The sequence below is a fragment of the Rosa rugosa genome, chromosome 1, assembly GCF_958449725.1.
Source record: "Rosa rugosa chromosome 1, drRosRugo1.1, whole genome shotgun sequence".
NCBI classification, from domain to species: domain Eukaryota; kingdom Viridiplantae; phylum Streptophyta; class Magnoliopsida; order Rosales; family Rosaceae; genus Rosa; species Rosa rugosa.
The window spans coordinates 49,720,719-49,733,959 of record NC_084820.1 but is presented as its reverse complement, the minus strand read 5'-3'; the positions used below and the strand labels follow the sequence as shown (position 1 = coordinate 49,733,959).

The following is a 13,241-nucleotide window of genomic DNA, read 5'->3' as shown; positions in this document are numbered from 1 at the left end:
GAAAACTATTCGTGGCCTATTAATGCCTAATTATATAGAATTAACTGTGATGATACATAATGATTGTGTTGAATGTTGACAGCTATATCAAGCTAATTTTGCTCTACTTTCTAACAAGTTTCTATCGCCATGTTTCTTTTGTTGGGTACATGATAAGGTTAGTTTGGGAAATGATGTGATTTAATTAGATATATTTTTAAATAAATAAATTTGCTGGGTATACTAAGAAATTTGCTGGGTAAATTTAGAAACACCCATAACTTTTTTGTTGGATGTTGTAGGGATGGTTGCATACGTTGTTAGAATTGGCCTCAAACATGCATACCGCCTGCTGCTGGTGTGCTTAAAGGTAAATAAACATGGAGCTACGTACATTGGGGAATTCTGGTTTGTGTGGAGTGGGAGCTTTATTTTGTGTGCCATAACACAGCAGCAGGATAATTTTCTTCTGTGCTTGCTGCTTAGCTGCTGGCAATCAAGGCTGTCATGGAATTAACTCTTGATGGAAAAAATTGCTCTGAAACAGATTGTCAGTTGGCGATGAATACGATTACAGAGGATGTGGCGTGCTATGCTATGCTAAGGAAGGTGCTTTCTGGAGGAAGTGAACAGCTCGGTGGCTTCTAATAAGTTCAGTCCATCTCGTATTATCCTTGAGATGCCGCATCACAATCACCTCATCAATCACTTCCAATAGGGTAGCTGCTACACAGCCAATTAGCTGGATGCCACAGACCCACAAGGTTGAAATTGAATGAAGAAAGAGCTTGTGATGTTCGTTAAGAAGAGTTGATATAGGAGCAGTTGTGAGGGATGGAGAAGGAAAGTTGAAAGCTGCACTACTATTTTCTTTCACAAGCGGTCTTTTACCTCATGCTATTGAAGCCTTGGCGGTATATTGTATGGAATGAGGTTTTGCTTGAATGTTATTGAAAAATACAATTAGCTAGAAAGTGTTGCCATGAATGTGATCTCAGCTATCAACAATTCTGAATAAGATTTGAGGATGGACGACCCATATTTCAAGAACTTAAATAACTGGAGCAAGCTTTTGAGGAAGTTACTTGGAGTAAACTACCAAGACATTGCAATAGAGCTTCTCCAGAGTCTTTAGAAGTTAGAAGGAAGTCGACCCCTCTATGGGTTGAGGAAGTTTTGATAGGTGATATGTCTAGTTGATTTGTACTGGTGTGGTTCTCTTTTTTCCTTGCTCTAGACATTGCAATTAATAGAGCTGCTCGAGAGTATTTATCTGTAATTGCGACTAGAGAAGTAGAAGTAGGAAGGAAGCCTGCCCCTCTAGTTGATTTGTACTGGTGTGATGACTTTTTCTTAACTTGCTCTCATCAAGCAAGATTTGTGACTATGCCACAATGCCACATTTTGCACATTGGTTATAATTATTCACTTTTTGATGCAAGTATTTCTTAAACAAAAAACAAAATTAAGTCTAACAACATCTGAATCTCCCCATGATAAACCATTAATTGAAATTAAGAGTAGTAAACTAATAAAATGTGGCCTACTTGATATACTATAAACGAATTGTGCTCGTTTAGGAATGTTTTCAGGAAGTGTCACTGGCTGAGCAGTGGCTTTATCTGCTTTTGGTGAAGTAGATAACAGCTCAATCCTTGTTTTACCTCCTGCTTTCATTAGCATGGCTTCAAGATGCTGATTGTCTACACTTTCCTTGCTCTGTTTGAGGAGGTCAAGGGCTGTGAGTCCTTCATAGTTTCGAGAATTGAGCTCTACTTTCTTTTTGCTGATTAAGTACCTGCTATCACTCTGCTATCTGGGACAAGAAGAAGATAAAATTAATCAATGTTCAGCCAGGCATTATTAATGCACTTATTTCACTATGGTTGTAAAATCATTAGGGATGAGCAATTTCAATCTTCTATTTTTCTTCCTAATAAGTACCAAAATTTAATATAAATATGAGTATGACATAATGCTTAAAACACCCTAAGTTTCATGGCAGAACACTTGATATACTATACTTTTGTTTCTTAATATGACTTTTTCATTCGTCCGTGATATATTTGCAGTTCCATTTTTTTGAAGATAAATCTTTCTATCATGACTACAAGATGCAGGTAATAACATTTAGCAAGGTTCCTTAACCGACACATGAATACATTTGGGCAAGTTACATACTCCCATGTTATATATTGTGGTCAAAAATCGAAATCTATCAATGATGCAGCAGAGAGCAACAGTAGGTGAGAGTATGATTTGGGTGGGTTTGGGAGTGTTGAGAGAATAAGAAAGCAGAATGATTTTAGAAGAAACAGAGGGTTCTTAGCTGTAGAAGGGAGAAATAGAGCGAGGAAGGTAAGGGGAGAGAGAAACCAAGGCACAAGCCTTCCAAAAGATTTAATTTTAATTCATTCCAATCTGATTTGGCTTACAATAGATAACCATATTTATAGGCTCCAAACACAACCCTTAGACTCCTAGCACACCAAAAGACTACTAAAGACTTAGAGCATCTCCAACAGTGTTTGTTATAAACATAGCTAAAAATTGCTAAAAGTTAAATATAACTATCCAATTTGAGAGTTGTCCTCCAGCAAAGATAACTATTCTTGAGTTAATTTAAATTTTGAAACGTTGAGGATGTTACGTGAAGTTATTTTCTCTCTCCTCTCTAGCTATATTTAGCTAGAGTTTTTAGCTAAAGCTAAATTTAGCTTTTAAATAGGTATTCTGCTGAAGATAAAACTTATCCCAAAATTTGTTAAATTTCAAATTTTTTTTAAAATAGGTATTCTGTTGGAGATGCCCTTATTAATAATAAGACTCTTCAATACTTATTAAATAGACATAAAGACACACTCAAGACCCTTGAATACTCACCCTAAGATTTTAATACTCTTAAAAGCACATAAAACTGAAAATTAACCTGACAAGACCCTTAGACTACCATGGAGACTTTCCTTTGGACCAAAATGGGGTGGGCTTAATCTTAGGTTTCCAAAGCGGATATCTCTTTTCTAACCAAGTCATTGCTGCTGCATTAATTCTCCCCCTCTGAAAAGAACTCGACTCAGTCGAGTTTGGAATTGGACCAAGTATAGAATCATCACTTTCAGTCTGTTTAAGGAGGAACGTGCCAGCTGTCTTCTTGAGCTTTATGGTTGACAAAACTTTAGTTGGTACCAATTTGAACTCAGAACTTCCATCTTTGAAGGAATATGTGTTGTTATAGCCACAGTGCTGTATCTTCTTATCATATAACCATGGTCAACCCAGAAGAATATGACACACTTTCATGGGCAGCACATCACAGGTCACGCTGTCAACCAATTTCCCAATAGAGTATGTCACCAAACAACGATCATTGACCTTGAGATTTGTGTTATTTACCCATGCCACCTTGTAAGGACTTGGATGTGGTTCGGTAGGCAACCCAAGCTTGAGAACAGCTTCCTCAGAAATGACATTAGAGCAACTCCCTCCATCTATAACTAGGGTACACAACTGACCATTGCACCGAACACGGGTCTGGAAAATGTTACTCTTTCGCCAATCTTCCTCATGCTCTTTTTGCGTAGTGAGAACCGAACGTAGTACTAAGCATGGGTCATACACTTCTACCTCCATCTCTTGCTCAGCTTGCAATTCAACAACTTCATTTACCTTTTGTTCAGGGTTGGCGGATGCAATAGGATCTTCCTTATCTGCCAAAGCAACTAACCGATTTGGGCATTGTCCCATCAAGTGTCCAAAGCCTTTACATTTCCACCATCTAATTTCATTCCTCGTATTAGAGGCAGGACCAGCAGCCTTTTGTGCACTCTTAAGAGTAGAACTCACTAACTGGTTGGAAAATGAGGAACCACCATGAGTTTTCTCATCTAAATCGCTAGTTGTAGATGTGAATCCTCCAGAAGATTTGTCAAGTGTCTTCCCTTTGCTTGAAATTGACATGGACGATTTCTTCTTATACTCTTCCTCCATTTGGTATGCAATCTGGACAGCATCATTCATAGTATAAATTCGACTTGCTGCTAATCCTGAAGAAATATGAGGATTCAAGCCCTTGCGGTACATCGATATCATGATGTCTTCATTCCATGGAAAATCTGATTTTGCAGCCAAACTAATGAACTTATTTGTATACTCTTCTACTGATAGGCTTCCTTGCACCAATTCTACGAACTGCAGGTGTACCCGTTGCTTGTAATTAGGTGGCACAAAGAAACATGTCAAAGTCACCTTCATGTCTTCCCAAGTTCTAGTCACTGCAAAATGAGTTTGTTGGTATTTTTCCCACCAAACTCTAGCTGTCCCCTTCAATTTAGCTTCTGCAAAAGAGATTTTTCGCTCCTCTGCCAACTGATGCCATTTGAAGTAACTTTCCAAACTATGTAGCCAATCAAGGAACACCTCAGGATTGCTGTCTCCATTAAAATCAGTAACATCCAGTTTCACACCCTTTTCTGAACCAAATTGTCTTGAGTCTTCGTGCCTAGAATCTGAAAATGAATTCCGGCCTATGCTTCTTTCACCATCTTTTGACTTCTCCTTAACCAAAGCAGACATAGATTGAAAACCATGTTCCAAGGAATTCAATTTTTCAAGCACCTCTTTGAACATCTTCTTATAACCTTCAGATTCTTGAGACAAACTGTCCACTTTGGATGAAAGCTCTGTGTTGGTAACCATTGTAGATCTAAGTGTAGGGATATGAATGAGCAGTTAGGATGTTTTGCTCTGATACCAAAACTGATGCAGCAGAGAGCAACAATAGGTGAGAGTATGATTTGGGTGGGTTTGGGAGTGTTGAGAGAATAAGAAAGAAGAATGATTTTAGAAGAAACAGAGGGTTCTTAGCTGTAGAAGGGAGAAATAGAGCGAGGAAGGTAAGGGGAGAGAGAAACCAAGGCACAAGCCTTCCAAAAGATTTAATTTTAATTCATTCCAATCTGATATGGCTTACAATAGATAACCATATTTATAGGCTCCAAACACAACCCTTAGACTCCTAGCACACCAAAAGACTACTAAAAACTTATTAATAATAAGACTCTTCAATACTTATTAAATAGACATAAAGACACACTCAAGACCCTTGAATACTCACCCTAAGATTTTAATACTCTTAAAAGCACATAAAACTGAAAATTAACCTGACAAGACCCTTAGACTACCATGGAGACCTTCCTTTGGACCAAAATGGGGTGGGCTTAATCTTAGGTTTCCAAAGCGGATATCTCTTTTCTAACCAAGTCATTGTTGCTGCATTAATCAATCACCATTAGTAATTTGCTTATACTCATGAAAATCTCACCTTATGTTGTGCTTCAGAAACTGCAAGGATATAGGATAGTGTTATTATAATGGTCTCTACAGTCAAAGAAATCCATATCATCATAACGCCCATATTTCACAGCCATTTGGAATACCGTCTCTCCGGCTTTTGTTACGATCTGAAAAGCTGGTTTAGCCATTGAGACGAACACTTGAAGGACTGAGACTTTGTAGTCTATTGCTGCCAAGTTTGCGGGTGTGTGATGACCACTGAGATTGTGCTGCTGAGCAGGATTTGGATCAAGCTTGAGGAGTGTCCAGGTTATCTCCCTTTTTTTTTTGGATAGTTTCCTTTCTCATCAACCATATAGCAAGGTCAGGACACACCCTTTGCAACTCCTTAACAACATCTACACCCCCAATAAAGATACCACTTATATATGTAAACAGAAATTAAGCTAAAACCATAAAGAAAATGTCCTAAACTAGAATTGAAATTTCGATTTCTATTTCAAATTAATCTTTCCCTTACCCCAGCTTCCCCGGCTCTTTCAGTAAGAGCTTCACCACATCAAGATGACCATAGCTACATGCCAGAGAAAGTGCACTGATTTCTCTTTACTGTGTTAAGCTTACGTACCCTTCCATTTCTTCCTTTCAGACAAGACTAACAGGAGCTTGTTGTACAGAAGTCAACCGAGTGCTCGATAGTTACATAACTCAATTATCCCAGAATACAAAATGAGAAATAATTTTTTCTAAACAATCTGTAATTGAACAGTAAGAATATATAGTACTGCTCTGGAAATTGAACATTGAGCTTAAATAATTACAAAAAGCAAGCCAACTAGTGAGAAAATTACACACCAACTATCGAAACATATACATAACATACTAGGCCTAGCAGGCTCACAATAACCATTATTTAGAATAAAAAATATGGAAATGAAATCTATCAAAGTCAATTCCATATTAGTATAATCAAGTGTGTTCTATAAATTGTGTCCATGCCAAGGAGAAGATCATAAATTCTAAAATTCATGTCACTGCAGGGGATGGGTTCTTGGACACCACTTTTGGGACCACTATCCACATGCTCAAGTCTACTGGGAAAGTTCGACCGAGTCTCATTGTAGTGTGGACTTTTTGGGCATGGTTCTTAATCAAGCACACAACCGTGTAAAGATTGGAGAAGTAATTGCTGTGCTAATAAAATGATAAGCATGTAATGGAGGCAAAAACAACTATGAAATGCAGACATGCATACACAAAGGGAGCTATAATCAAAGCTGTACATCCTCCAATCTCCACTGTCATTTGGCACAGCATTGGAAGCAAAAAATCATACCGAGTAAAAGGGTCCTCTTGTTTCATCTTCACCCTCAATGTAGAGCATATACTAGCCTATAAAAGCTCTCCAACCTTGTCCTTGCATGCAAGGGAGATTTCTGCAACAATATATATATCTCCCAGTTATCCGCACCAAAGCCAAAAGATCATTCCCTTCCTCTCTCCATGTTCCTTTGCATCCTTTAAATACTCCAGAACCACACCAATCGTCTCATTAAGGCCTTCAATCATCCTCCCACAAGTATTTTCATCAACGAGTACTTCCTCTTCATTCTCACTAGAAACAGCATTCGATATCAAGTTAATTATGTTTTCAAGCAACCAAGACTACATAAGAGACACATTCCCTTTCTTTAACCAAATTGTCTCACAAGTTGGTGAATTATTTTGAATTCTTATACGCTTCATGCTTCGAGTAGGCAAAGTTCATTCAACAGAACCGCAACCTCTACTCTTGAGTGCTCCAAAACAAGCACTAAGCACCTGTCTGCCGGAACAATCTCTTTCTTCACATCAAGATCACTGATAGCACTGCCACATACTCATCAAGAAACACCACTGTACTCGGTAAACTTTGCAAAAGCTTAATACAAACACGGACCTTCAGGTAAAATTGGTATATAAGAAGCCAGAAATTTGAGGAAGTCCCCAGAATTGTACAATGTAATGTAGACACCAGATAGGCAGATACATAAACTCAAAGCATTCTTGGAGAATTGGGCCTGATTCTTGACATGTTGAGACAAGTTTGAGTGCGAGTGGAATCTTGGAAACAATGTCGGTTCCGACGGCAATTTGGGGAACGCGGCAGAAGACGGCGAGGGCCGTGATTGAGAGGTGTAAAACGGCGTCGTGCCCGCGGGCTGTGGAGGGGCGGAGGAGTTGATCGAGAAAGTGGGGACCGAGAGCGTGGTGAATAGTGAGAAGTGGTCGTTGGGTTTGCAAAATTGGGTGAGGAGGTCAAGGTCGGAGAGGCGCTGCTCGTCTGTCTGTCTCGCACTTCAATAGCTTCAAGCAGTCGTGAACCAGCGGCGGAGATGGAGATGGATTCTGATAGCTTTTTTTTTTTTTTTTTTTTTTTCATTTTGGCAAATAATAAAGAAAGCAAGCTGGCAATATTGCATTTTTGACCTTTCGGCAAAAAGGCTTGCATTATTGCTGAAGGGCGGGCCCTGAGAGTCCAGCTAGTACTGCTTTGTTCCAGAACCATATAAAGTTGAAAACGTTATCCTGGCATTGGGACCTTTAATTCCAGTGGCCATTGATATTTCTTAGCTATTTCTCTGATCCCCTGTTTCCATTCATTGTCACCTAAATCCCAAAGCCAAATATGGCGGCCGAGGCACTCATTTCCGTGCTTCTTGACCAATTGGGTTCAATAACTTATGAACGCATGAGAGGAAAGGTGAGATTGATTTTGGATGTAGAGAACGAAGTTGCGGAGTTCACCAGCAATCTCAAAGCAATTCAAGCTGTACTTAAGGACGCAGAGAAGAGGCAAGTCAAGGAAGCTGTGGTGCAAGATTGGTTAGACAAGCTCAAACAAGTGTCGTACGAGATGGACAACGTGCTTGATGAGTGGAACACTGAATCTCTAAAACAACAACTCGAGAACCAAGAAAATGAAGGTGAGGAAGCTCTTGTTAATAAGGAGGAAAAGGTGCGTTTCTCTATTCCCTCTCCTTGCTTTTGCTTTGGCCAAGTCGGTCGGGTTAAAGTTCATCATGGCATTGCTCTGAAAATAAAACAACTGAATAGTAGGCTAACTTTGATTGCTGAGGAAAGGCAGAGGTACCAGTTTCAATCCACAACAACTGGTGGCATTGAACAATTACCTGAACGACCAAAGAGTTCATCTCAGGTCGATGTATCTGAGATATTTGGTAGGGAAGATGAAAATGATACCTTGATTAGCATGTTGTTGGGTAAAGAGAAGATGGGGCCCCTAGTCATCCCTATTATAGGGATGGGGGGGCATAGGCAAGACCACCCTTGCACAACTAGCCTACAACAATGAAGATGTCAAAGCCCATTTTGAGAAGAGAAAGTGGGTTTGTGTCTCAGATCCTTTTGATACGATCAAGATTGCCAACACCATCATTGATAAGAATGATACCCCAACTTCAGATGAGTTGGATGCCTTCATGCAATCCGTGTCTAAATCTGTTGAGGGAAAGAGGTTTCTTCTGGTCCTAGATGACGTGTGGACTGAAGATGATACAAAGTGGAAACCATTAATGTTAGCTTTAATGTCTGGTGCTGAAGGCAGTAGAATATTAGTGACCACACGAAACGAAGCAGTTGCTCGTATGATGAGAGCAAGCACTCAAATGGTCCATTTGGAAAATTTGAGTGATCAACATTGTTTCTCATTATTCTATCACCTTGCATTTTTTAATAGGGAAAAAGACAAGTCTGATTTGTTTGAAGCTATTGGTAAGGAAATTGTTAAGAAGTGTAAGGGTTCGCCACTTGCTGCAAAGACTTTAGGTAGTCTTATGTGGAATAAGAAAACAACGAAAGAATGGCGTGATGTTTTGGATAGTGAAATATGGGATTTAGAAGAGGTTGAGCAGAAAGTTTTTCCTCTGTTATTACTAAGTTATTATGATTTGACATCAGAAATCAAGCGTTGTCTTCTATTCTGTGCAAGTTTTCCACAAGATTATTTGTTCTATAAAGACACATTGATTGAGTTGTGGATGTCACAGAATTATCTCAATTCAAAAAGAAACAAGGAGAGGAGAACCATAGGTCAAAACTATTTTGATGACTTAGTGGCGCGATCCTTCTTTCAAGACTTCGAATATGATAATAAAGGAAATATTGAATTTTGCGAGATGCATGATATTGTGCATGAGTTTGTAAAGTTTCTTGCCCGGAATGAATCTTGGATTATTGAGGCTAATGGTGCTAACCGATCAACAGAGCTCTCAATTGATAAGGTGTGCCATTTATCTCTAGTGTCAGCAGTTGGTCAATTTTCAGTTCCTAATTCATTTCACAAATGCACAAATTTGCAAACCCTCGCAACTTTTCATTCAGAAATCACAACAATAGGTGGGGATTTACTTTTGCAATTGAAATGTCTTAGGACGTTAAATTTGAGTGGTAACGAGGTCCATGAACTTCCCAAAGAGATTGGTGAACTGTTACATTTGAGGTATATTGATTTGTCTTGTAATCACAGTCTAGAGGAATTACCTGACACCATGTGTAATTTGTTCAATCTAGAAACCTTGCGCATTGAGTATTGCAGATCACTTACAAAACTGCCCAAGGCTATGGGAAAGTTGATGAACTTAAAGCATCTTTATGTTGCTGGTTGTTATTCGCTAAAGTACTTACCGAAAGGGATTGGGAGAATAAGAGGTCTACGTATACTAGATACGTTCGATGTTGTCTGTGGTGGTGGTGATGACGACGACAACAATGAAATATTGAAGTTGGGAGATCTGGGAATCTTTGACCTGGTTCAGGGCAAGATTGTAATTGCAGAGTTGGGGGAAGTGATTGATGCTAGTGAGGCTCAGAAAGCACAACTGGAGAAGAAGAAACACCTCCTTGATTTGGAATTACATTATCGCGGAGGAGGAGAGGAGCGCCGAGGAAAAAGCGATGTAGAGGTACCGAATGCCTTGCAACCACATCAAAATTTGGAAGATTTGAGGATTTCCTACTATAAAGGCACCACGGTGTCTCCGAAATGGTTGATGTCTTTACACCATTTGAGATTTCTTACTCTTGAGTTTTGCCTTAATTGTGAATGTTTGCCTCCTCTCGGGAGATTGCAATCTCTTGAAGTTCTGAGAATAGAAGGCATGAGAGTGGAAAGGGTTGGAATTGAATTCTTGGGTATAGAAGAAACTCAAACATCACCTGTTACCGCTTTCCCAAAATTGGAAAAACTCTTCTTTCGGTCGACGTTGGGGTGGAAAGAGTGGGAAGGAGTGCAAGGTTTCATGGAAGAAGATTGCCAAGTTACAATAATGCCGCATCTTTCTAACCTACACATCGAGTCAGCAAGCCTAAAACAACTGCCAGACTTCCTGCAGAATAGACCACACCTCAATTTGAAGTGGTTACCAATTTGAAGGGACGCTCTTCTTTTAGGGTCGCTTTTCTTTTTAAAGACGCGGCCGGTCGTAGATGCAGAAGGAGCTCTGCCAATCTAGTCCAACGGTCTCTTCTGGTAATTAAGCTCGTATCTCTTAAAGAGATGAATTCATTTTACCGCCAAGAACTTTATGCCTAAAATCGTCTGTGGCCCTGCACTTTTAATTGATCACATATGCCCTTATACTCTCTAATATGATCAATCATAATCATTAGTAAACTAATTCCTCAATTTCTTCATAAATTAGTGACAATGCATGCCCACTTAGGGTCAATTTTTAGCCTTGATCATGTAAATAGTGTGTTTCTTGCATGATTAAAGGCTAAAAACTAGTTTGAGTGGACAACAATATATGAATAAATTGATAGATTAGTGAAGGATTGACCATAATTGAACAAATTGGAGAGTACAAAGCACATGCGATCAAATTAAAAGTTTGGGAGCACAACTGATTTAAAGTGTAAAGTTCAAGGTGGTAAAATGATTTTACCTCTTAAATTAATCATGGTTTTCAATGTGTATGTGTTCGCTCAAAAATTGTCTCGGCCGCGTGTCACTAGGCCGAGGGCTTCTTTGGCTTACACGTGTCCTTCTGGAGTGGTGACATGTGCGCGGGCGTGCCAACTCGCGGCTGGTGGGCCAAGCGAGGTTTTGTTATAGATTGTAGGTCTTGCGCCGATCTGACTTTTGATCAGTTGATTGTGGGCCGAGGAAGGATCAATCTCGGCCGCGGGGTTCTCTCTGCCTTGAATGCAAGGACTTTAGCACAGATCGGCCTTATCTGGCCGCAGTGCTGTGTAACTCGGTGATTGATTCTTTTTGTGATTTTGTATTTATGAGCGCAAGAATGTAAATAATGCAAAGTAGAAGTGCAGCAAATAAAAATAAACAACAAGAATATAAACCGCAGAAAATAAAGTGCAGACAAGTAACAAGCAAAAAGATAAATTGCTGGAATGTAAAGAACGACAAAGTAAAGTGCAGGAAAGATAAGTACCGGTAAAATAAAAGCAATCAGATAAACGCGTGAAGATTGATAAGTGTTGCAGAAATATTGAAATGTATTGAGATAAAATTTGAGTAATCGCGTAGAGCGTTTCTCGAGGACCTTTAACAAAGATGTCTACGGCCCCTTTTATAGTACAGAATAAAGATAACAAAACTAATACGTACAATCTCAGCCTTAATTGTTGAGACTGGATTGATTACAAATTGAATTCTAAGAATAAAATTCCTTTGATGTGCATAACTGACAATCAGCCATCATGACTCTTAAATGATTATTTTGTAACAGCCACACTTAGTGCTGTAACGTAGAAGTTGGCATTTATCTGCTCATAATGTCATGCTATCAGTGTCTCTGACGGGTTTTGGATAGGACTTTCTCAGCCACAAGTAAACCAGAAATCGACTCATGTGAGCCGGACCTCGGCTGAGGTGAAGCGAGTCGGACCTCGGCTGAGGTGAAGTGAGCCGAACCTCGGCTGAAGTGAGCCGGGCCTCGGCTGAGGTGAAGGGAGCCGGACCTCGGCTGAGGTGAAGTGAGCTGGACCTCAGCTGAAGTGAGCCGGGCCTCGGCTAAATATTTATTCTATCACGGCTCACAATGACCCCGGCCTACTTCATGTGCGACCTGGCTTAATGTCACGTAGGCCTTGCCAAATTTAGGTTCAAACAGTACGAATTCTATGTGTTTAATGTCCCTAGATTGACGGGTTACTAAAAGCAGTTTTACGAGACAATGGTCATGAAAATTGCAGGGGCAAGCACCCTTTTGGGTGCTCAAACCACAATGAAGCAAAAAGGATCAATAAGTAGTGTTTTCAAAGGCGAAATTGAGGCATGCCCCAGTGTGAGGCCATTGGAAGTTGCCTCGGAGCGGTGCAACATGCAGTCTAGGGATCGTGCTGGCAGAAAATGCTTCAAGTAGATGAAGCCCGATGTATCAAGGTATTGTAGCTAGCTGGAAAGATCTGAATCGTAATTAATTGAAAGTAATCGGTCAATGAATACAATCATATATGTGTTTGTCAATGGCAGTGAGCGAGCTTGCAAGGGATTGCTATTGTCTTCTTGTATGTTGTTTGATATATATGCTCTGCAGGTTGTGAGCTTAAATTGAGACACAAGATTCCTATTTTGTGTTAAATATTCAATTTCAGTCGATCAATCCCTCCCTATGATGTTCCATAACATAGGACCTCTACCAAATCTCATCCTCTCTTCTTCTGGTAATTGAGCTCTTCTTTATCAAAATATTTACATATTGTACTGCAAGAAGTTTTGATATAATGTAAAAACTACATGCAGAAAGAAAGCAACAATTGTTCTGGATTTGCAATTAAGTTACATAAAGTATTGCAAGTGCCATTCTGGGAACCTCGATCAGACCTAAAAGCTGTAGGTAGTATGGAAATGAATTTTCCTTTGGTCCTAGAACAAAAATATCATCAAATTATGTTACATTCACAGAGTGAGTGACTGCAGACCTCTCATAATAACTTGGTTTACTATG

General features: G+C 39.5%; 3 protein-coding genes across 10 annotated transcripts in view; 2 read left to right on the top strand and 1 right to left on the bottom strand.

Annotated features, from left to right (window-relative positions):
* LOC133725274 (putative disease resistance protein RGA3) overlaps positions 1-13,241 on the top strand; it is a 28,304-nt gene that overhangs the window by 13,665 nt on the left and 1,398 nt on the right. For 7 of the 8 annotated variants that reach the window (XM_062152477.1, XM_062152478.1, XM_062152473.1 and 4 more), the window contains exon 3: positions 13,037-13,130. The gene's annotated coding sequence lies outside the window, so the exon portion shown is untranslated. The remainder of the gene's footprint in view (positions 1-13,036; positions 13,131-13,241) is intronic. The other variant, XM_062152475.1, reaches the window with a different exon arrangement.
* On the bottom strand, positions 3,250-4,674 carry LOC133729734 (uncharacterized). Its single transcript, XM_062157302.1, has one exon. The coding sequence runs from the start codon at positions 4,672-4,674 to the stop codon at positions 3,250-3,252; it is 1,425 nt and encodes a 474-aa protein (XP_062013286.1).
* Positions 7,940-12,957, top strand: LOC133729726 (putative disease resistance protein RGA4). Its single transcript, XM_062157294.1, has 4 exons — positions 7,940-8,534; positions 8,590-10,801; positions 12,487-12,676; positions 12,831-12,957. Exons 1-2 carry the CDS (start codon positions 7,940-7,942, stop codon positions 10,701-10,703), a joined length of 2,709 nt encoding a protein of 902 aa, XP_062013278.1. The 3' UTR covers positions 10,704-10,801; positions 12,487-12,676; positions 12,831-12,957.